Raw genomic sequence first — 24197 nt, 5'->3', positions numbered from 1 at the left:
AGTATCGCTATTCAGTGGACTAAACGAGACTAATCCAGGACTAAACGAGAGGTGGCTACCTACCACACCACTACTACTACCAGTACTACTAGATACTTCGAGGACGCACGGCCCACGGCCTGAAGAGCGTCGTCCCTAAAAAGAATGCGTCAGGAAATCGCTTTGGTGGAGCTAGTGAAAAATATTTACGGAAGTTATGTACAGGGAGGGCGGGCAGCGGTTTTTAATGGGCCGCCCCGTACAAAAACTAGGTGGACTCCCCCTTACGGGATCCGATTGGCGTCGACCGCGGCCCTGGCTAGATCAACCAAGATCCGTTGGGCCATGAGGTCAGAGCAGCTGAGCAGGGCTGCATCCCAGTCCTCGAGGAAAGGGTTTGGTATACGGTTGAGGTTTGGGGTTATTTGGCATGGCCACGCCATCTGGAAAATATAACAGTAGTTTTCTCCACATTGCGGGTACTTAGCTTCGTGAAAGATGAGGTTGAAGTGTATTAGGCCTGGCACAATGGAGTTTTGGTGTAAAGGAGAAGAAGGATTCGCCCCTCCACCTTCTTGAGGCCCTTACAGGGTTTTCAATAGGTGTGATGGCCTGATTGGTAATATTTCATGATCGTCTAAAGGTGTAAACATGATTGGTTTTGAGGTCCGCATCGGTACAATATGAGGACGGTACCCGGAGAGTAAGCGTGTGGGCTGCGGCATCGACCACCTTATTACCGTCGCGGCCCATGTGATTTGGAACCCGTACGATTGTTCGGTGCGCGGGGTCACCACGGTAGTCGCTGTTTTACAGGGTTTTGTAGGACAAGAATGGTACGTAGCTTTATTCAATGTTGCGGCAAGCACCCCTTGAATCGGTGATAATGAACCTCGTGTCTTTATCAGCGGCGGCTAGTGCGATGGCGATCTCCTCCGCATGCGTCATGTTAATGTGCACGTAAGATGTGTTCATTTACTGGGTTGTTTTTGTGGATGACCGCAGCCGTGTACCAACCTCCGTGTTGCGGACCATAGGCGTACACGTAGAATTTATGATCCCAGTTGCGAGCCAAGGCAGCAGCTCGCGTGAGGTGTCAGCCATTGTGTTCGTCTTGTGTCATGTCAGCCGGAAGAGGGCGGGCACACATGCAGAGAGCACCATCAAATTTCAGGAACGTGCACGCAATCTTCTGTATTGTATGATAGATGTGTAGTCGGCAATGGAGGCGGTAACCCGATGGTGTCTAGGACAGCCTGGTATATTGGTTTGTCAAGTGTGCCTCTCACAGCTCCTTGAAAGTTCTCACAATTCCCAGGCCCAGAAGGCGCTGGTTAGAGGTTTTCACCGGAACGTCGAGGGCGCGCTAACGCGCAGCGCAGTTGCAGCCAAAGCTGGAAGAGTGGTTTTTTTGAAACCGTTTTCTACCCCTCTTGGGAGAGCTGAGGGGAGTATACTGGGATTGCACCTCCTCACGACGTCATAAAACATTAAATCCTTGTGATTTGAGACACCGCTCACCCTGCAATTCTTCATTATTCACTAGATAAGTGAGGTACTTTGTACGCATCTGTGAAGTGTCATATGTATTGCTGTCAGGTGTTATGTGCGCTTTGTTGAAGCGGTAACTGATGGTAGTAAATAATTGGTCCTGAGACTTTCTAGATAAATTGAAAGATGTAAACAACCTACTAGCAGCATAGTTAACATTTTTCGACACCCACAAATAATTTCAGTTTTTTGTTAGACTATGTAACATGCGTTATGATGATTCCGAGGCGTGTTATACAAGCACTGCTGTTAGGTACCCACTATGCCATATGGAATAACGTATGGGCACATAAAAGGCACCTACTGCGGCAATATTATTAATTTTTTCGAGAAGCGTGCTACATGAAGCATTCGTCTAAAATAATAGCTGCAATTTGCTCACTTTGTAGCTCGTGGTGAAAAGATTTACGGCGCAGCCTTTTGAAAGCAATCAGCGATCATCAAATTACAAAGTTTGCGTTGTGTTACACTTGGTTGTTATTTCACTATTTCTAAAGCGCTACCTTAAGCATGTTAGGGTGATTCCTTCCCCGACATCAAGCGTGTATAGGGTGCATATGCAAACAAGTTTCATGCACCGGCGTAGCTCAGTGGTAGAGTACTGGGCTGTCACAAAGATGGCTCGAGAATGCAATTATGTAACGTATATTAATAAAAAGTTTATTCTTTTTTTTATTTCGTGCCACAGTGGTTACAGACACCGGTCGTGTGAACATGATGGTGACACCACTGCGGTGCCAAAAACAGCTGTTTTCACGTCCGAAACACTTTTGATGTGAAATATTTCTACAATAATTACCCATGTTCCTTTGAACACATAACAATCACGTGCTGTTACCGCTACAAATCACTCGATACTTGTACTTTTCTTATTATAGCTTTGTTTTCTCCACAAAAAGCTTGTGCAGACTCAAAACATGAAGCACCTAAGTTTTGCTGGGGTGGTCAAGTTTTACAACAAGCATATTGTCCTGGATTCATAAACTTTTCTCAGTATACGTGTTTTGGAGGAAGTTCTGTGGGATGTGCGTGCAAAACACTTCATCGAGCGATGGATGGAAAGTGCGTGCCCTATGACCAATGTGGTAAGCAATGCAATGCTCGCGCTTTCATGTGCAATAGCTAAATTTTTGTAAGAACGTACGCTTAGTCGCTTCATTGATGTCTGTGACCTTACGTTTTTTAAATTCATAACAAATGTCAGGCATGTATGTCGAACACACTTGTGGTGTGTGTCTAACATAGAAATATAACATTAGCCTACAAATAGACAGCGAACTTCTATTCCCTGTGAGAATAAGCCTGTGCACTTTTTTTATTTGCGCGCAGATGCCCCGCACATTCACTAGCTCTCCTGTTTTTTTTAATTTTTGCAGAGAAATAGAGATAAACGTTTATGTTTAAGGTAGCTAGGAACGTTGGACCGGTGCATTTGTTATTTAGTACCAATAAGTTGTAGAATGCAGTGTGGTTCGAGCAAATACCTGTACAGAGTACCCGATAAATTGCGCTGGTATTCTATTTACTTTGCTGCTTCAATGCTGGCACGGCTGCATTGCTAACAATAGAGGAGACCAAATCTACATTTTCACTAAATGTGATTGGGCCTTGTCAATATCACAGGGGACCTCAATTAGCAATGAAAGCGGATCTGCTTTGGAAAATGACAACCTACATTGCACCAGTCCAGGTGCATATGAGTGAAAATGCCCTGTACTTACAAAAACTGACATAACGAGAGCAATAAAGCCCGTGGAATGAAGATTTAGAGGATAATAAAAAAATTCCGGCAGCGCGTTTCCACGAGTCTCCTTCTGCATAATATGGTTATGCCTAAAAAGATTGAACATAACGACCTGTTTGAATGTAAATGGAAGAAGCCTGTTTTATGTGTAGAGTGGGAAACTTGAGCGAGGCTGCCACTGTAAGCGATTTTCGTTCGTTGTTATTGCACTCACATATCTGCTCTTTGTTTCGTTCGTATGTTAGGGGCTCATGCAAATAGACACGTAGATATAAAAAGTGGGAAACGTTTGGCGCAAGTCGGGGATCCACCAGGAGAAACATCTAAAAGTATGGCTGTTTTGCCACCTGAGCCTGTCGCTGTGCCTGCGGATGCCGATAAAGAAGAAACCGCTAGGCAGGTAAGTCACATTCTGCCTTGTGGTTCATATATACTGTACTTTTGAATAATACTTTAAAACGTTCACTGTGATTCACCTAGCTGCTTGATATGCTTTCCTTAAATGAGTCAACACGTGCACTAAGCACTGCGATGCCTCAGATATTGTTCGTACCTTGCCATGAAGAAAAACGGAGGTTTGGTAGGACCTTTCAACAGTTCCCATGGATATTTATTTGTTGATGTGTTTCCAGATTTGCTGATGTTTATCACGAAAACAATTATCGCCCTAGCCCTCCGTACCATTGGTTTACCAGCGAAGCTAGAACTAACGGCCACAGGCGGTTGCAGACATCGCAACTAAAACCACTGGACAAAACTTCGGTGAAAGCAGACGTCGACAGCGGTGAACGCGTTCCCGTATTTGTCTCGTTGACGCTGCTCTGCATGCTCAGCAATGCCTCGTTGTCACTTGCTCAGCTCGATGGGATCCTGAATCTCGTGTGGCCAGTTGCTGATCGCGCTTTAACTACTGAACCTGTTCTTGCGGCCGGATTGCTGCATCGAAGCGGTAAAGATGAATTCTTTCCTCTCATGTATCAGCTGTCGGATATGTTCTTTGAAAGCTTCCTACTGTTTGGACATTCATACGCTTGATGCCCTCCCCACATGGAAGTTGTTAGGTGAACCTTCCTGCGAGCCCATCACGTGATGTTCAGTTACACCTCTTTTTTTCCTGTCCCACCCTGTCAGCGCCAAAAAAGCCGGTTTGCGTCACGACTTTTTTGGCGCTGAAAGGGCGGGACTGAATCAGCTCCTTCCTCGTCACCTCTCTGTTTTTCTTTTGTCCCACATTTATTTTCATCCTAATCCCCATCTCAGTTCAGGCATGTTGCACTGAGAGATGGTGGTGCTTTTTTTCTTCATTTAGCATTTTTACGAAGTCGCGCCGTTGAAACTGCATCGCTTAGGCTCGCCTGCGGCTGCGAACAGGTGACAATAGTTATAGCGCGACAACAGAAAGACGACACGGAGACAAGAAGGACACGAAAGACACAAGCACTCGTGTCCTTCTTGTGTCATGTCATACAAGCTTGCCCAACCTGCTGTACTTCTATGCGAACAGGTGAATGACGACGCTCACGATGATTCCAAGGACGCACTTGCTTAAGTGCAACGGGGAGAATGACTAAGTGGGAGAACAGGCATTGGAAATGTTGAGTGTTTCTCGTGGCAGGCGTTTCTGCGTTTCCCTTAGTCATATACGGCTTTCACTGTAAACAGGTTGTGAGGAGTGTGAAGCGCTGTTCACAATAACAAAGCCTGCTGGTTAATAAAGCCTGTGGAAATAATAGAACTAGCTTTTGTATAATTGGCTCACACGCACAGAGGCACGCACAGATGTACCAGTGACAATTTCAAATTGTCTGCTGCAGGTATTTATAACTGGCTTCATAAGCACATTTTTAACAAAAAAATTTCATAATGACACTCTAGTAAATAAGCTCCCACACAATCTTGCACGCGCTAATACGTGTATTTGCGATATAACTTGTGCCTACGTAGTGTCAATTGTCGTGGCTAATGCGGAACAATAAAATAATAAGTACTGCTTGTGCAGTTGCTGTTATGGATGGGGCCGCTGCTGCAGCTCAAACATTGTTGAACAAGACAAGCAAATTAAATGCAGGAACGTCACGAAAACCCGCTGAACATGAGTATCAATACTAAGACACCAAGACATCTCTTGTGCGCATATGTTACGTTACATTTAGACCCCACTTGTTTGCTGACCAAACTAATGTCGCAAAGGCCAGCTTTCGATGGAGGCGAAATGCTTAAACCTCTTGCGCTTAGATTAGGTGCACGTTATTCACTGATATGGGGTTGTTAATATCAGTCTAACAAAAAGCCCCGCCGCGGTGGTCTAGTGTCTAAGGTACCCAGCTGCTGACTCACAGGTCGCGGGATCGAATCCCGGCTGCAGCGGTTGCATTGCCGATGGAGGCAGAAATGTTGTAGGCCCGTGTGCTCAGATTTGGGTGCACATTGAAGAATCCCAGGTTGTCGAAATTTCTGGAGCCCTCTACTACAGCGTCTCTCCTAATCATACGGTGGCTTTGGGGCGTTAAACCCCACATATCAATCAATCAGTCGAACAAACAACGAAAGCTTGCAAGTTCTTCGACTATGCGACATCTTAAGATGAAGCAGAACGGCATGTTTGTAGGTTGATTCCATTCTACTCATTGGTCTTAAATTAAAAAAAAAAACGATGGTTTTGGATCAGCAGTTGGGTGGGACGCTAATGGAGACCTCGTGTGATAGAAATATTAAGCGACTTTTTTCATCATTTTTATTGCGTTGCTTTTTTTTCTGTATAAATTTGAATACTACTACGTGTACGTACAACAGGTAGCCACCACCGTCTTAATGCTATAGCTTCGTTTCACACTTGCATTCCTAGTGCCTCCCGGTAAAACGGCACTTAGACGCGCTATTACACTGCGCAAAACTAGCCCCATAGTCAGTTATCTGCCGCGGAATACACATAAATGATGAGTAACCAACTGGCCCAACCGTCTACTCTGATTCGCCTCATACTCAGATACGGCACAGGGCTCTGGCACCCGGTATCATTATGTTTTGCAATATTCACCGGATTTCGGATCCAGGCACCAGCCATCCGGAAGTCCTATGTAAGGCCGGAGGGACCTCACCTCCCAATTCACGGCTGGGCAAAGGTTCTTTAATTTTGTATCACAATGCAACTGAAGATACTTTGCGCCATGAAGTGTTTGGAAAACAGATACAACATACTACCGAAATAAATGCATCCGATTTGATACTTTTGAAGTGTATCTGAAGATGCCTAATAGATTTGTGAATTCGTAACTCTAGATCGATATAGTGACGCAGCAAAGATGCATGTACTAAAATTAAATGTTCATTAGAAAATGTCTTCACTGTGAGGAGCTGTGTAGTTTTGTGCTTCTTTATGAAATTGTGATAGTTTCTTTTTCAAAGAGTATATTAAAAATGGTTTGGCTGCTTAACATGACAGATCTTTATAAGCTACGCTGTCAGTGCTTTTTGTGGTTCACTAATGTTTTTGATGGGCGCCGTTGCTCTACTCGCTGACCAGGTAGTCAGTTCCCAGCTGATTACAAGAACATTTGTAAGAAGCTTTCTAACGATACTTTAACGAACTAGCCCCAATAGCCGTTCTTCTGCAAATATCGCTATGCAGTCCTGCATTGTCCGTAAACGTAACACTATTTTAGCAATACCGAAGCAAGGGGCAGCTTTAGGGGAGCAAGAATGCTGTTAGCGACATTCAGTCTCACTTCTTGGTGCGTAATATGCACATAAACAACTTAAAAATACGATCACTGTTCATATTCAAATTATCTGTTAGCGTAAAGTGTTTGTTACCAACTTGTACCCTCTAGAAATGTCTCAGATGTATTGTTGCTATGCAAAGTGTCACACTGTATCATTGCTAGTTACACTATTCTCATATATGCATAGCTCACATTACCTCCTGCTTTGTAACAGTTACAAAATTTACAGCGACCCAGAAAAAAGAAACGAATACATCCTAATTAAATGAAAGCAACTACATACATCATATGGCGCTCGTTATAATCTAAATAATATTGCGCCTAATTGGCTGACTACCAAAAGTCAATTGTGCAAAGTTTTTTTTATCCGTGTTAGGTCAAGTAAGCTATTGTCACACCGTAATCAGCATTCCAAAATGATCAATCTAATCTTTATTACTTCGTGCATGATGCATGGCAATTTTTCGTGGCTCTTAAAAAGGTGAAAAATACAAAATGATGTCAAGTTTCTGCGTTATTGTTCTACCGTACTGCAGCTCCGTGAAACGTACTTCAGGAGAAACAAACGAGCGCAGGCCATTAGCCTGCCTTTTAGAACCAATGGCGTTTCTTTGCCATGTGCAGCTGCCAGAAACACCAATGCACATGAATGCCGTTGCTTGGAGCCATGGCCACACATTCCGCCATGGTCTACGCGCTACTCGGGTCACTGAAATTCAGTTCGAAAGCCCTGTAGAATGGTAGCATACGAATGCAGTCACCTGGCCATAATTTGCTGGCTTTCTCTAAACACCCCAAAAAACTCCCCCCCCCCCCGCAATATGTAGGTTACAAAAAAAGCAAATACGTTGTTTTAAATGCTATACACAGCATAACGAAGCATTATCAATTTTTAAGTAGATAATACAAATAATTGATAATACATCGTTAATAATCAACCAATGAAGTGTGACGTACAAGTACTCTTAGGGCCCGCTCAAACTCACGGCAAGTCTGCCGTAACGGCACTGTGCCATACACCGTCGGCCGCCACCGCCCGCGGGAGAGCTGTTCAAAGTGCACCACAAGATTCCCCCCGACGCATTTGAGTCTCGAAAAAATATGACTGCTGTTCCGAATGCAATGGTCGACCACATTGATTCTACCAAGGAGCCAGCGCGTGCTTTGTAGCTTGCAAGCTCCAAACTGATGTTTGCGTTCACATCAGATCATTCGCTTCAGCATCATTTTTAAGAGCCATACTCAGCTGATAATTGTTGTAGGCTTGTGATTATGGGTGCTTGATTAATCTCTGAGGTCATGCTGTAACCGTTTTTTAGCTGTTTCAGATTCTGAATAGCTGGCACCACTTCTCCGAGTGCCAGCTTTGGGACTGGTTATTTGGGTTCACACTGAGCTTTCTCTAATACCGTAAAGGCTAAAACCTCTATTTATTGTTAGGACCAATGTAACCTATAATGTGAAAATCGCGCTGCAAGAAGCAGCAGCTCGAAGCGTTCCGTGGAAGACGCAGCTGACGTGGCTCACCAACGTAGTTTCTCTGTCGTTGATTGACTACGCCACTTCCCGTCAAACCGAAAACGGCCCGAAAAAGAATATCAGACCTGTGCGAAGCAAAGATATACGCAAAAAAAAAAACAGTCCGCGCACGGCGACCTGAAAATCTTAGACAGGTAACGGCGAAGCAGACTTGCCGCTAGCGTGAACGGGCCCTGACAAGCGCCGCATGACGTCAAATCATATGTCGCCGTTTTCATCGAGTTCAAGCAACAAATTTTTGTTGTATATGGTGTTAGGTACTTGAAACACACCGGATAAACACCATAAAGGCTGTATTTCTAAAACATGTGACTACTGAATTTTACTCGTGCACAACGTAAACGCTAGAAGATAATAGAAAACAAGGTGACTAGCTAAAATAGCGGAAAAGGGCACAAGGGGACGCGAAAAATGAAAACGAAGGTGGCGTAATGTTGCTCAAATCTCCGTAGCTTCAAAGTATCTTTGCACATATTTCTTTATGTTAATACGCAAACACAGTTGCACTAATTCACCCCACCGCACGCAGATTTTTTTTTTACGTTATACATTCGGTACGCCGATAGTTTAACATTCACTTTTAACATCGCCTTCGCGTAACATCAAACTCAACAGGAATCTTCAGTTTGAGATATGTGGCAGTTAAGGCTTGCTGTTATGCCGAGGCAAACAGTGGGTTGACGCTGAAAACTATAAAATAAAAAAATGATGCAGAAAACATTTTCAGAAACTGCGTGAAAACTACTTACCACACTAAACAGGCGGGTTCAGTGCAATGCATAAACCACTAGAGCTAGCAATTGCATTTTGATTTATTACATCCTACTCACCTGTTTACCAGGTCTTAAGCAGGAATAGGTATACAGAAGTTCGTAGCGAAATCAACTAAAAGCATCACACATACATAGTAACATTGGTATTAATTGCAAAAACCCATACAAAAAGCTCTATATAGAAGGAAAAATGCATACATTTGACAAGTTTTGAACTATTTCGGAAAATGAAAACAAAAACATTACAACAAATAGCATGAATTGGGTCTCTGAAACGTACCTAATACAAAGGGAAGCATAGCGTATCTCTAGGCATGATTATGCACTAAGTAATATTACAATTTTAAATAGTTGTTAGCATTATGAACAAATCTACTCTTGCACGCTCTACAATATCAGCTGTTAGGCAGATTCACTCACAGGTTGTTCTGGAAAAGAAGAATGCATGAACGTATCTGCGCAATTTACGCAACCAACTGCTTTCATCCAATAGTATGAGCGCACACGACGTTCAGTCGTTCGTCTAATGAGCACTAATTTGCTAATTCCAGTTGCCTTATGGAAAGTGAGAAAAAAAAGCTTCCAGCTCACCACTTTTTTTCTCTCTTGTAGTTTTTGTAGCTGCGCTTTAACTAAAAGAGAATAATGATGATGTGTGCCAACTATAAAAACTGAACACAAATCGAACAGACTTTCCGTGAACTATTTCTAGTTTTTTTAATATTGGACTCAGCGAAGGCATCCCACACTGCAGCGGCGTATTCTGTGATTTTGCCATAATTTCAATCAAATTATCGCTAGAAGAACTTATATAACATGCAGAAAGAAACACATAATATGCCAAGGCATGTTCTATTCAGTAGATGCTTGTTCTACATCCCCGGGCGTCGACATTGGTTGAGCAATGGTTCGTATATTCTAATTTATTTATAATCCAATCGTACACTGTACAAGTCGACTTTGCTTGTACGAGTTTTTAGGGGCGATGCACCTTAGAACCGAGCTTGCAACATACACCCAGCGTAGCCATCTAATCACAATGATGCCCGTCAGGGGCGCTGCCGGCATTGAGAGCTCGTGAAGCGGCGTAGAAATGACCAAAAAGACAAGCGGAACCAGATGTAGTGAGAGCCTCGGAAGCCGCTGCACAAAGGCAATGAAGCCAAGCGGAACAAGCCGTGGTAAAAGCGTGGCAAGCAGCGACGAAATGATAATGAAGGCAGGCGTACATGGAGTTGGCACTTCGAGATGCTGAGGCGAAACGCAACAAGCCTAACGCTACCCGACGTGAATGGCCCTGACGCCTGCTTCAAGCGTGAAGTCCTCTACTGCAGCTACAGACAGTTGCAAGGTGTGCGATCATTTGTAGTTTAATAGCAACGTCTCCAAGATCGCAAACACTCTCCCTCACTGTAATATGTGGAGTGGGCAATGTACGGGAATTAATGATTACCCGATGATCACCCCTGCTGTACTCACTCGTCATTATTCACTTCTCGGATATGAAGTGGACGCTTTTATTAAATTGTTTGTTTGTGCTAGGTGTTGTACGCAAAGCAACCCGATTCTTGCATTTTATGGACTTCGTAGTGAATCAATACGAAAGAAATAGTGACGTAAAAAACAATACAGCGGCAGAATAATTTGCGCTATGAACACCGCAAGCATTAAAGGATGTAAAACAGTGCGCTAGCTCTGAGTAGAGGCCACCCTGTTGCAAGAACTAGCGCCACTGGGTACCAGCGTCCTGCGCCATGCCTGATTATAGGCCCAGTATGGTGCTGGTACCGCGCTACCCAGCGCAGGTACTGGGACGCTGGAGCGGCAGCGTCCCAGTACTCTGCGCGAAACGGGTTCCCAGGAATAAAACGGGGGTGCCTATTCGCCAAAATTAAATAAATATATGACTAAAATAACGCGCGTTCAGAAAAAAATAAAAAAAATAAAACACCATTGACGGGATTTGAACTCCCTACTTCCTGATCTCCCAACTAGTACGCTACCCACTACGCCACGCCAAATTTTTTTCTCTTTTTATCGCCTTCTTGACTACAGGTCAAGATAATGTGACAAACACCATCACGTGTGTTTCATGTGTGATAACGCATCAAACAAAGATATTAAATCTTCAGCACAGTCGGTTGCCTAATACACATCTCGCACTTTCATAACAGCTTCAGCGAAACACTCATTAAGAAATAGAACTCTTACGTCAAAGTGTCTGTACAATAGCATACTACGCCAAACCAAACACTCTAAACATTTTACACCCAAAAAGGTGTAAAACGGGTGTGTGCATTGAAATCACCGATATGAACACCCTTTTACGCCCCATTTTTAAAGTTAGAAGTGCTCGTAATTAAAACACCCTTAAAACACCCTATTTACACCCTTATGTATGGGGTGTAATGAACAAGGCTACAAATAATTGATTGATATGTGGGGGTTTAACGACCCAAAACCACCATACGATTATGTGAGACGATGTAGTGGAGGGCGCCGGAAATTTCGACCACCTGGGGTTCTTTAACGTGCACCCAAATCTGAGCACACGTGCCTACAAGGCTGCGAATGCACGACATTTTCGGGCCGTTTTGCGTATACTGTTAGTATACGTTAACCGTCTTGATACAAGCAAGGCTCCCACTACTAGTGTCTTGCGAGTCTAGTAATAAATCGAAGCAGAAAGTAATGTGAGCGAAACGCAGTTTTCATGAATAAAGCACGCAAACTACTATAAAATAGAAGATACAATAGGAGCGACGCTTGTTCAATAGAGTAAGGGCCGATTCTCCTGTACCTGTTTCCTTCATCTGTGTCATTTGCGCGATTAGTCAACACTCACAAAGTGCAGTGATTTGCCTGAACAAGGTAATGTAGCGCACATTGGTGTAGCCATGCATTGAACACCTCCCCCCCTCCCCCCGTCCCCCATATGATCGAAGCTTTTAAAGCTTGAGATAAAACGGCCACCACCTGCAAAACAAAAAAACAACAGCAAACTTGTTTAGCCATAACCACTGCGTCAGCAGGCCATCAGGTCCCTGAAAAACGAACATTGACGTCATGTATTTTTAGCAGGCACGTTTTATTTAATTACTGTCGCGAATGTTCCTCTTTATGTGTACTTAAGAGTGCGTCATGGAAATTAGAAAGAAGACACCTACCATAACAAAATGCAAAATAAGGACATTTCGGTGACCTTGACGCAGCCTTGCTCACAATGACGGGGGCCTTGTGGACTAATTTGCGAACAAAGCTCTCCTCAGGGGAGCCGAAACGCATTCTCTAGTTCTCTCTCTCTCTCTCTCTGTTTTTTTTTTTTTGTGGATCCCCTTTTTTTAACTTATGTAACTTTCTTAGCAGACGTGCTTCGGTCAAAGCCTTGACTTTGTAGGTAGTGAGAAAACAACATTGATGAAATATTTTCAGCCGTGGACTTGTTCCAAGGACTACAAGCTAAGTACAAATGCATTGCCGCAATGTGAAGACAGAAGTAGGAATTAACAGGTTGAGAAAGTAGCAGCAGGTCAGTATTTTTATTTACTGCGTGACAGAGCGTTCCTCTTCTTTCTTCTTATTACTTGCTGCATAAAAGCGTGCAGATGCGCGTATGCACTGTCGTCTTCCTAGCAGCACGCACGGAGCAATATGTTCTCATCGAATAGTGTGACGGCTGATGCGTGCAATGTCGCAATGCGTTTACCGAAATGAAACTACTGATAAAATATCGCCTGCGTGACCTTGAATGTGCAGTCCCTAAAGACCCATAGAGCTAAGCAAAAAGCATCAGCTTAGCTTTTTTTACCAAATTCAGTACATTAGGTCGGTGAAGGTGTGCTAAACATTGCTCCTGAATATTACAAATGCGCGTTCTGACTAGTAGCTCGTGCTGGCCGCACTGCGCCGTCACAAAGTTCTCTGCAATTCAGATGCACTGTTAAAGAACGAGTATAACGCAACAAATCACTGTCGCAATAAAAAAAAAACAGCGCCCGCACTATCTTCTAGCCGGTCTGAGAGCGCCACAAGGCGCCATCAAGTCTCGTCGCCTAGACAACCTTGGCTGCCCGCTACTGCTGCGCGCCGGCCGCGCAGCGCGGGAAAGGGACCGACATCGTCTTACATGTCACTGCGTGCGCTGGCGAATAATCCTCCCGTGTGTGCGTGTGTGTGTGTGTGTGGTGCGCGTGGCTTCTCGATCGGTAAAGTTTATTAGTTGGCGTTTAGTTTGAAATGTGCCTGCGCTCTGTGCTCGACCTGTGTGTTCTGTCATTGCGGATTATTGCGAAGGTGCACCATCCTTAAGACCGGACCTGTGGAGTTATATTGTGGAGCACTCGAAGTGAAATAGTGAGTACCGCTCTCACGTTGTTCCGTTCAGCACTTTGTTAACTGCGTGAGCACGAGAATAACGCCTTCAAACAATTTTGTTTTCAGCAAGTTGATGACAAATCAGCATATGTTTACTTAGCGAGAATATTTGTCTGAACTGTTTTACGGGGATGATGGCGAAGTGTGATTGTGGGCAAGATTTGTTTGTTTGTTTAGATTGCTTGGAGTACAAAGCAGAGTGAGCGTGCGCCGCTGCGGTTCAGCGAAGAAATGGAACAGATTTTTGCGGTGCCCTTTGTTAACAGCGGTTTTTAACAGGGCCCGCTCGTGCGGCTCATCAATTTTAGTTTACTAATTAATAATGTGTGGGGACGGCGCCTTTTAGCTCTAAGCATCAAACGTATGTAAGACGCATATGCTTGGGCATGTCGGTAGTTCATTTATTTTCTTTTTTTTTCTTATTGCACAAAAAGACCAAGAACGGAAAACAAGGGCGTGGTGCCCATGTCGTTCGTTTCGGTTCTTTTTCGTTTTGTGCGGTAACACTACCGTGATAACTCGGGTTGATGCATCGGGTGACAACACAGCATATTGCTTCGCGTTAGGTACGCTTCGCGAAGTTTGCCTATTTGCTAATACATGCAATTTCGTTAAATTTGTCTTCACCGGTATTTTCGTTCACCCGCAACGTAGCGTGACATTGTGCCGGCAGCTGTGCCTGTGTAGCGGATCGAGCACTGAAGCTGGACTTGTGTTTGAACGGACCTTTCGTCTGTGTGTGTGGTCGAATTGCCTACTTGAACAGCGCAAACGCCTGTTAGAACATAACAGCTAACGTTCGAGCACATTTTATTCAGAATATTTTCATCTTGTGTAATTTTCAAAATATTTTTGTTATTCACAGTTTTATTGCCATCGCCTCGCTTTGGCGTTTAACTTCGCTAAGTACTTCAGATGTTAAAGGTATTTTCGCTATGTGAAGCGTATTATTAGTTTTTTTGTTGCACAAAAGCACTTTAATGTTATACATACTGCACGGTATCTTAGCATGTATTGCAGCCAAAATGTAAGACTGGGCAGCATATCTATCTGGAAACATAACACGCACAGCCACTGAACAGCCTACGCTGCACAGGGAAGTAGTAATGCTTTCTCACCCTAACAGCATGATTGAAACAAATGGCCCTAATTTAGCAGTATGCAATGGTCTTATAGTGAAGGTAACAGGGTCACTTTATTCGACATTTCCCAGCCAATTTTGCGGCTATGGCAAATGTGTTTGAAAAAAAAAAATCGTGCTGGTTCAATGCACTGAAAACAGTGAACCGCTTGAATATTTCGGAGAGAAAAAAGTTTTTGGTCACGTGGTTGCCTTTCAAACTTTTCAGACTGCTGTTTGAGGGTTGTTTGTGAAAAAAAATTACAAGTACCACACCTTTTTTATACAAATTGCGGTACGTGTTAAGTAAAGGGGCTCATGTAAAGTGTTGGAAACTCAGCAATATTATACAAATTTTCGGCCACATACGTCTGCAAGAATTTAGCCAAAGTGTGTTATGTTTGCATTTTCTCATTGCTATACTGCACTTTGTAGGAATATCTGAGCTGTGACTACTTACTTCACAAAAAAGATATTTTGATGAAAAATTATTTTAGACATCTTAAGCTGTTAACCTCTACGAGAAAAGTTCACTCATTTCAAAGAATTGTCATTTTTGTCCGTATTGAGACGCAACTTGCACCATGTCGTGGTCCAATTAAAAATCACCTTTTACCTGAATTGAAAGCAAATAAACAGTTCTTTGTATGTGACAAGTTTCATTATTACAATTTCTATTTCAAGGAATAAAATATTTTTTGAATTTTCCCATCAACGGTAATGGGGAACTTCGAGGCGTCGGCTGCTGTATGACCAAATGGCGTATGGAGAACTTGGAACTTCAAAAATTATTTAGGGGCAAAGCACTTGAGGCCGTGGGTCGTTCCCTCCGCTGTAGTCGTACTAGTACTGTGTAGCCACTTGATTAGTTGCACAATAGATAGCGTTAGTGGTTTTCACAGCATGTACACGGACAAAATGATGATTCGTGGGGCGAATCGTTCGTCCGCACATTCGTGCTTTCGTCCGTTCGTCTGTGTATCCATCCGTACGGGCTTCCGTGTGTCGGTCTGTCCGTGAGTCCGTCCCATCCATACTGGCATCAGACTGTCTGTCCATCCGTTTGTGCGTCCGGACGTACGAACGCTACGCCCCACTCATTATCATTCACTCCGTTGATATGCTGTGATTTTTTCTCAAAACATAAATTGCTATGACAAAATTTGGCACATGCAAAGAACTGTGTATTTGCTTTAATTTAGGTACGAAGTCTATTTTATTTTAACCCCCACATGGTGCAAGTTGCGTCTCCTTATAGACAAAACAATTATTTTGTGAAATTTGCGATTTTTTCTCGTAAAGTTTGACAGCTTGGGAGGTCTAAAATATTTTTTCTTCCAAATATACCTTAAGTGGATTAAGTATTCACTCCTCAGATCTTCACTCAAAGTGCAGTATTGATATAGAAAAATGCAGATATGACACATTTGGCTAAAGTATTTGAGGAGTATATGGTCGGAAAATGGTAATAATATTACAGAGCTTCAAACACTTTACGCAAGCCGTTTAGTTAACTTGTGGACCAAGTTTGGCACGGAAGAAGAAGAGGTACTTATAAAATAAATTTTTCATAAACACCCAGACGACATTCTGAAAAGTTTAGGAGGCAGCCACGTGACCAAAATTTATTTGTCTGCGAAATATTCTAGCAGTTAACTTTTTATAGCAGTAAAACAGCGCGATTTCTTTTTCGACTACATTTGAGATGGTCACCAAAATTGCTGCGACGTATGACGTGGAAGGACCGAATAACCAAATCTTCCATTATATAATCGTGTCAATGTCAGCCAGATCAAGCAATTAGTATCATTCGCATTTTAACACTTAACTATACACTACTTCATTTTACAAGTTACCTGCACTGAATACCTTCTCAATGTGCATACTGTCATGTATGCTCAGTGGCATTGTGCTTTTGAGCAATGTAGATAAAATAAGTATATGTTTTTGCGCGTAGTACTGTTTCCTTTTAATAAAGTAATCGAATGAGTACCATGGTAAATCTACAAAAATACACATGCAGCTGTGTTGATGCATACTTAAGCATAGAACTTGACATTCATTTAGATTGGTCGTTGCATGCTGGTAAAGGAATATTACCAACTTGGAGCAGCACCTTTTTATTTGCCTGCGCACGCAAGCAGAAAGGGTAAAGTAAGGTTCATATCTACGGCACGAAAGGTATAATGATTCTGCCACAGCGCGCTTTTTATTGCGTTTATTGCTCAGCATACCTTTTCTACTATTTCTCACTGTAGTAGAGCCTGATGTCTCTGAATATGCTTGCTATGCACTCAAAAAATACTTACACATAAAAAGCAGTTAGTTATGCATGTTGCACACTGTATGTTGCACTGTTTGTGAAGTTTCAGTCATTGTTCCTTGTGTATTTATTTTAGGTTTCCGGGATTGAATTTTCTGTACAGAAAGAACAGCTTCACCCCACTTCTCTCGAAGACAGCAGTCATCTCAGCAGCTGAAGATGATTGTGCGAGCAGCGGGGACGAGTGTTAGATGTATACCAACACTGAAATTACATTAGTGTATTCCAACACTGAAAGTATACCAACACTGAAATTACAACACTGAATTACATACGTCTCAGTCGTTTGCCCGACTAGCGCAAATGTTTTCGAAAGTTGTGGAGATTTATTGTATTGAAAACAATTAATCTTTAGTATAGAGACAAAGAAACTTGGCCCCGTGACATACTTCAGTTTTCCTATAGTAAAGGTAGATGTTAACATATGGGCTTAATTGTTTTTTGCTTCGGCGTTTTGTTCGGTTGGACCTTACGCTACAGGTTACTGCTGGCACTACTGTGTGTGTGTGTGTGTGTGTGTGTGCGCGCGTGCGTGCGTGCGTGTGTGTGTGTGTGCGCACACACACACATATGTACACTGGTCTCATGCATCTCATTCAAGACCATGGCACTTTATCTTATGAGCTGCATGCATGCAGGTATAAGGGCAGTGGGTGACACCAGTATCTTCCTTCTTCCCTATCAGCCGCAGAGAAAGTTCATATATGCTTTTCCCTGAGAACAATTGAGGCTTGGGCAAGTTGGTGATGCATATTTGATGGAATGAAGTGCTGTGAACGGCTCCCCTCAACACACAAGTCTAAGCGTCACCTCCTGTGTCTCTGGTTTTGTTGCCCGTTAAATGCGCTTCATTTGATCAAGTATGCTCATCCATATAACTGCCATCGTTTCAAGGGGGTTTTCAGTGTACACCCCACTCGCATGAATGTAAGCTTCATCTAACACCCATAGTTTAGGGGTGTTTATAAACACCTAATAAAGTAGGGCGTAACGTGTCTTTACACTCTACGGTTTCAGGGTGTTTCTAAACACCTTATTGTTTAGGGTAGTCCTAGACACCCTAAAAGTGTGTTTCCCAAGGGACAAAACAAATACACCCTTATCGGTGTAAAACTTTTTAGAGTGAATGAAGACCAAGTAACAATATAACATCGACATTTAGCACAGAACTCTGACAAGGCAAAAATCCTATTCCATATGAAGTAAGAGGTAAATCTTTTTTTAAAGTCCTCTGTAAAATGTCCTAAAAGAAAATCGCATTCCTACAATAAATAAACACGTGTTTAATGGTCTCAGGTTTGTTACACAGGAGACAGCTGCTTCCCCATGGTACATACTTCCCTCTCTCTTCAAGCCACGTTTTTACTGGCAAGGTTCTAGTATGAAGCTTAAAAAAAGGATTTAACATTGGGTGGTGTACACATGTTTTTCACTCGCTTTAGTACGTCCTGTCCATATGATTTTCAATACTTTGAATGGTGAAGGGGCACACGAAAAACATTCTGTATTAGGTCTTTCATAAGGCGCTTTCTTTTCACATTAGTTAGGTGGGCTATCAAAAACCTTGCCCTTAAGAAACGATATGAGAACACAACTTTGCGCAAGAACGGTGACAAGGTGTGTCATTTTCCCCTGTGTGAAGATACAAAGAAGTCAGGCATGTGGTGTAACTGCGTGCTACGCCACACCAGAACATGCTTATGGGGTTGTAAAACGACTTTTTATCCGAAGAACGCGCCTTCATCTTCATGTACAAGTCGCACAGTCAAGACTGACACGATATTCTTTTCCAGATAACAATTGCGTCTTGATTCGACAGTGACGAATGGCTTCTGGGTACCAAATGACGTGCAAATATTAGCAAGAGCGCAAAGTTTTTTTTCAAGCATCTACATCTTAACTCTGAGAAATCTCAAATTGACTTGAGGAGCAGCCACAGATTGTCAGCTGTTGCTGCCGATATTCTTTTTCTTTTGATAGTCGTTTCTAGCACTTGCTACTAGTAAACAAGTGCAGATGATTTTTATGTCTTGTTTGGTAGATATCCACGCACACGAGTGAATATTGAGTATTTTCCTTTGGCGCAAGCGACGGTGTAGCAGTACACATCTGGCGTGCCAGATTACATAATTGCAGTTATACCGATACCTGCAACTAAGAAACCGACGAAGAATTGACTAATGCAATCCGCTGAAAAAGTATGATAGTATGTTAGTTCACTAAGGCTTATCAAATCGCGAACTCGAAATTGCGTGTTCTTACGTACGAGTCAGGGAAGTACTGGCTCCTGCGCTCAGAAGGAAGCTTTCGGTGACAGCCTATATTGCTGAAAGCACGACACATAGATCGTCGCGGCTCCTTGTGCGGGCACCGCACACGCGGAGAAATGGTCGATTTAGGCTCAGGGATGTCTAAACTGTAGTTTACAGTCATTCTTACACTTTAAAATTGTGACTACTTGAAGTAAAAAGCGCGGCCAGCAGGTACACCGACACGTGCGGCACGATAGGCCTTGCTGGGACGGGGTATGAGTAAGGCTGCTTTCGAAGCTGCTGAGTTGCGATGCTTGAAGTTTCTGCATTTGGGTTTCGCAATATTTCTGTTACCTGAGCTGTACTTGAAGTAAGCGGAAGGTCAATCAATGCCAGATATGCATTTACGGAGTGGTGATGGAGAGCGACATCGTCTTTCTGGCCTACTCTGGTAGTTAACAGCGGGCGTGCCAGTGCACAGATATATACAGTTATATCAATACCGACAATTAAAAACACCCATAGAAATACCAAGTAATCCGCTAAAAACGTACGCCAGATAATCAGTTCACGAAGGAGTACTAAATTACCAACTGAAAATTGCGTGTTGTCACATATCCGTCGGAGATTTACCGGCTAAGTGCGGCCGGCAGCTTTCGGTGACAGCCTGCGTAGCTGAAAGCGCGATGATCGATCGTCAGCGCTCCTTCTGCGAACATCGACACAAGCCAAAATCATTGATTTAGGTTTATGGATGTCTAAAATATACTTTACAGTTACTTTCACACTTTAAAGTTGTGTGTACAGGAAGCAAGAAGCGCCGGTAACATATATACCAACGTGGCTGGCATGACAAGTTTATTGCTCGCTGGGCTGCGCACTGGGTAAGACTGCTTACGTATGCTCAGTATCTATTAAAAAAAATTACGTATGCTTGGTATCTGTTAGGGTAGCATCTCTCCCAGCCGTCGAATCAAGCGTTTTATATTCAAAGATACCGAAACATGCACGCTGCAGCTGCGCTGGTAGAAAGTGCGTGCTCCAGTATTCACCAGTGCTTGCCAGTGAAAATTTCAGCACTTCAAGTGCTTCGCAGTACGCACCAGCATCACAGCGGTTGCGCCAGCGCCTCTACCAGTGCGACACAGCTTTTTCCCAGTGCGCCCAGTGAAGGGCCAGTGTATACAAGCGTGTACCAGCGTCTCCAGCGTGTACAAGTGCAAAAAAACGTACTGGCGTCACGCTGTTTTTGCAATAGGGCGTCCCAGCAATACCACCTATATAAAAAAATAACGAGAAAGTGAAGGGTAGGTTGCGCGCACGGTGGCACGCTTTCTTGTTAAACAACGCAAGCATCACCACGTGGCTATGCTTCACAAATATCAATGTTGCCATCTCAATGCTTGCCCTCTCCAGAAAACTCTAGCGGAAAAATGAAAGAATGTCGCTTTATTTGGGGGTTTAGTGAGAGGAGTATCACCTTGGGAAGGTGAGTTCAGCTCAATATTTTTTGCTTCACCATGGGAGGTTGCTCCGAATACATAAACTCGTTTTGCTAGTCGTATTGCGGTAGAGATACACGTTACCCAAAGGGTACCCAAGATAGCACCTAAGATAAAGGTATCTTTGATACTGGTCAGCTCTGTCCCTATTCAAACGCAGGAGCAGCCGGCTGCCAGCCGAGAGGCTCAGAGGGCCAGTTCGCGAAGCTGACTTAGAACCACCTTAAAATTTTTTTGTCTATATGAGTGGATTGTAGAACTAAACAGAAGTGCCGTTTTCGAGGATATGTAAATGAAGTAGGTGTACAATAAAAGTTATGACCTTTCAGTTATGATCATTGGTACGTATTTAGCAGACCTTCCAATGCTGAATAATCGTACGTAGAGTCTGACAGCTGGCCTTACACTCAGCTTTGCATTACAGTGAGATGCTCAGCATGTTAAGTAGCACTACCAATAAATTCAGCCACCATAATCAAACTTAGAAGACAGCGCGAAAATGACACAGGACTAAGGAAAGGGAACGTACACAGCGCTAAGTCTCAATAGTTTAAAATATTAAACCAATGCAATGTCTATAAGTATAGAAGATAACCAATCTTATAATACCACGTTACAATAGTCCCAGGACAGACGACAAGTAGGCCGCCGATTATTATAATATTATTTGGTTAAGGTACACGAAAACACGAAGAAAAAGGAATTAGGGAGGGAAGAGGCCGAAAACTTCCACCCATAGGGGCACAACGGCTGCCTGTTCCTTCGGAAAGGGGAGGTATAGAGGATATAAGAGAAGAAAGAATAAAAGAAAGGAGGTGATTTGCAAAATAAGAAATAAAGCAGACACGCAAAAAAATGTCACAAGAAAAGACATCATCAACATCATCATCATCGTCATCAGCCTGACTACGTCCATGGCAGGACAAAAACCTCTCTTCTTCCACAGTCAACTCGCTCCTGCACTTGCTGCAGCCAATTTATACTCGCGAACTTCCTAATCTCATCTGCCCACCTAACCTTCTGTCGCCCCCTAACCCACTCACCTTCTCTAGAAATCCAGTCAGTTACCATTAATGACCAGCAGTTATCCTGTCTAAGTGCTACATGCCCGGCCCATGTTCATTTCTCCTACTTGACTTTAACTATGATATCTTTAACCCCGGTTTGTTCCCTAATCCACTCTGCTCTTTTCTTGTCTCTTAAGGTAACACTTAAAATTTCCTGTCCATTGCTCGCTGTGTCGTCCTCAATTTAATACTGAACCATTTTTGTCAGTCTCCGGCTTGCGGCTCCGCAGCTAAGTACGGGCAAGATGCAGCTGTTTTATACCTTCCTTTTGAGGGATAGTGGCAGTCTACCTGTCATAATTTGAGAGTGCTTGCCAAATTCGCTCCATCCAACTCTTATTCTTTTAGTTACTTCAGTCTCGTGGTTAGCCTTCGCGGTTATTACCTAGCCTAACTAAGCAGTCTTTTACAACTTCAAGTGCACTAATACCTATCTCAAAGCGCTGTTCTATTCCATGATTGTGGCATGTTACTTCCGTTTTCTGCAGATTAATTTTAAGACCGACTTTTCTGTTTTGCTTATCTAACTCCGTAATAGTGAGTTGCAATTCGTCCACTGAGTTACTCAGCAATGCAATGTCATCGGCAAAGCGCGGGTTACTGAGGTACTGTTCATTACCTCTTCTGCCGAAGTGTTCCCATTCTAGGACTCTGAAAACCTCCTGTAAGCACGCGGTAAATAGCATTAGTGAGATTGTATCCCACTGCCTTACAACTTTCTTGATAAGTATTCTGTTGCTTTATTTATGAACACTATGGTAGCAGTTGATCCCGTGTAGATTTCTTTCATGATGTTTATATATGGTTTGTCGACGCCCTGATTTCGCAGTTGCTGCAGGACTGCTGATATTTCTACTAAATCAAACGCCTTTTCGTAATCTCTAAAGGCTATGTATAGTGGTTGGCTATACTCTGAGCATTTTTCTATTACTGGATTACCTGATTTCTAAATCCTACTTGTTCCTTTGGTAGATTGAATTCTAATGCTGTCCTAATTCTGTTCGCTGTTACCTTTGTAGATAACTCGTATACTACGGAGAGCAAACTGACTGGCCTGTAATTCTGCAAGTACTTGTCATCACTTTTCTTATGTATTGGGATGTTAGCATTCTTCCAAGATTCTGGTACTCTTCACGTCAGGAGACACCTCGTAAACAGGGTCGCTAGTTTTTCTAACACACTCTGTCCTCTACCTTTCAGCAGATCAGATGTTACCTGATACTCTCCAGCAGCTTTGCCTCTTTGCATGCTCGCCAAGTCTTTTCTGACTTCTTCAATTATTTTGGTGGTGTCATCTGGGTTGCTGCTAGTTCTCATATTAAGGTCGTGGTTGTGCTGGTTACTGTACAGATCTGTCTAAAACTCCGCTAATTTTACAATCCTATGTATATTGGTAGTAACTTTGCCTTCCTTGTCCCTTAGTGCATACATCTAGTTTTTGCCTATCCCAAGTTTTCTCTTCACTGCTTTGACGCTTCCATCACTCTTCAGAGTGTGTTCAATGATCTACATGTTATACCTTCTTACATATAATACCTTACGCTTAATAATTAACTTCTAAAGCTCTACCAACTCCATTTTGCCTGTTGTACTTGAGGCTTTCATGCTTTGACGCTTCTTAATGAGATTCTTTGTTTTATGGGACAGCTTGCCAGTGTCCTGCCGAACTACAGTGCCTCCAACTTCCACTGCACATTCCGTAATGATACTCGTCAGATTATCATTCTTTGCGTCAACGCTAAGGCTGTTTTCCTCGATAAGAGCCAAGTACCTGTTCTAAAGCGAGACTCTGAACTCCTGTACTTTCCCTCTCAGTGCTAGCTCATTGATTGGCTTCTTGCGTATCAGTTTCAGTCGTTTCTTCTTCACGTGTAGGCGAATTCGGTACCGTGATATTCTATGGGCACTGCATCGTACCTTGCTAAGCGCTTCTACATCCTACATGATGCCTGGGTGTGTACTCAGTATAAAGACTATTTTGTTTTTATTTTCGCCATTTGGGCTCCTCCATGTCCAATTAAGTTTCCCTCGTTTTCGGTAGAAGGTATTCAAAATTCGTAAATCATTGCATTCTGTGAATTCTCCTACTAGATCCTCTCTGGAATTTCTAGTACCGATGCCATAATCTACTACTGCCTGGTTTTCAGTCGGTTTCTTCCCTACTTTTGCAGTGAAGTCTTCCATCACTATAGTATACTGTGTTTCTACCTTACTAATTGCCGATTCCACATTTTCATTGAAGCTTTCAACT

General features: G+C 43.0%; 1 protein-coding gene across 3 annotated transcripts in view; it reads left to right on the top strand.

Moving 5' to 3' along the window:
• The window catches only part of LOC142785149 (uncharacterized), a 128613-nt gene that overhangs the window by 51908 nt on the left and 52508 nt on the right, over window positions 1–24197 (top strand). For all 3 annotated transcript variants that reach the window (XM_075883613.1, XM_075883605.1, XM_075883601.1), the window contains 2 exons: window positions 2430–2615; window positions 3520–3674. In XM_075883613.1, coding sequence (XP_075739728.1) covers window positions 2582–2615; window positions 3520–3674 — 189 coding nt within the window. In that variant the 5' untranslated portion in view covers window positions 2430–2581. The remainder of the gene's footprint in view (window positions 1–2429; window positions 2616–3519; window positions 3675–24197) is intronic.

The sequence above is a fragment of the Rhipicephalus microplus genome, chromosome 2 (assembly GCF_043290135.1).
Source record: "Rhipicephalus microplus isolate Deutch F79 chromosome 2, USDA_Rmic, whole genome shotgun sequence".
NCBI lineage: Eukaryota > Metazoa > Arthropoda > Arachnida > Ixodida > Ixodidae > Rhipicephalus > Rhipicephalus microplus.
This window is presented reverse-complemented; position numbering and strand designations above follow the sequence as displayed.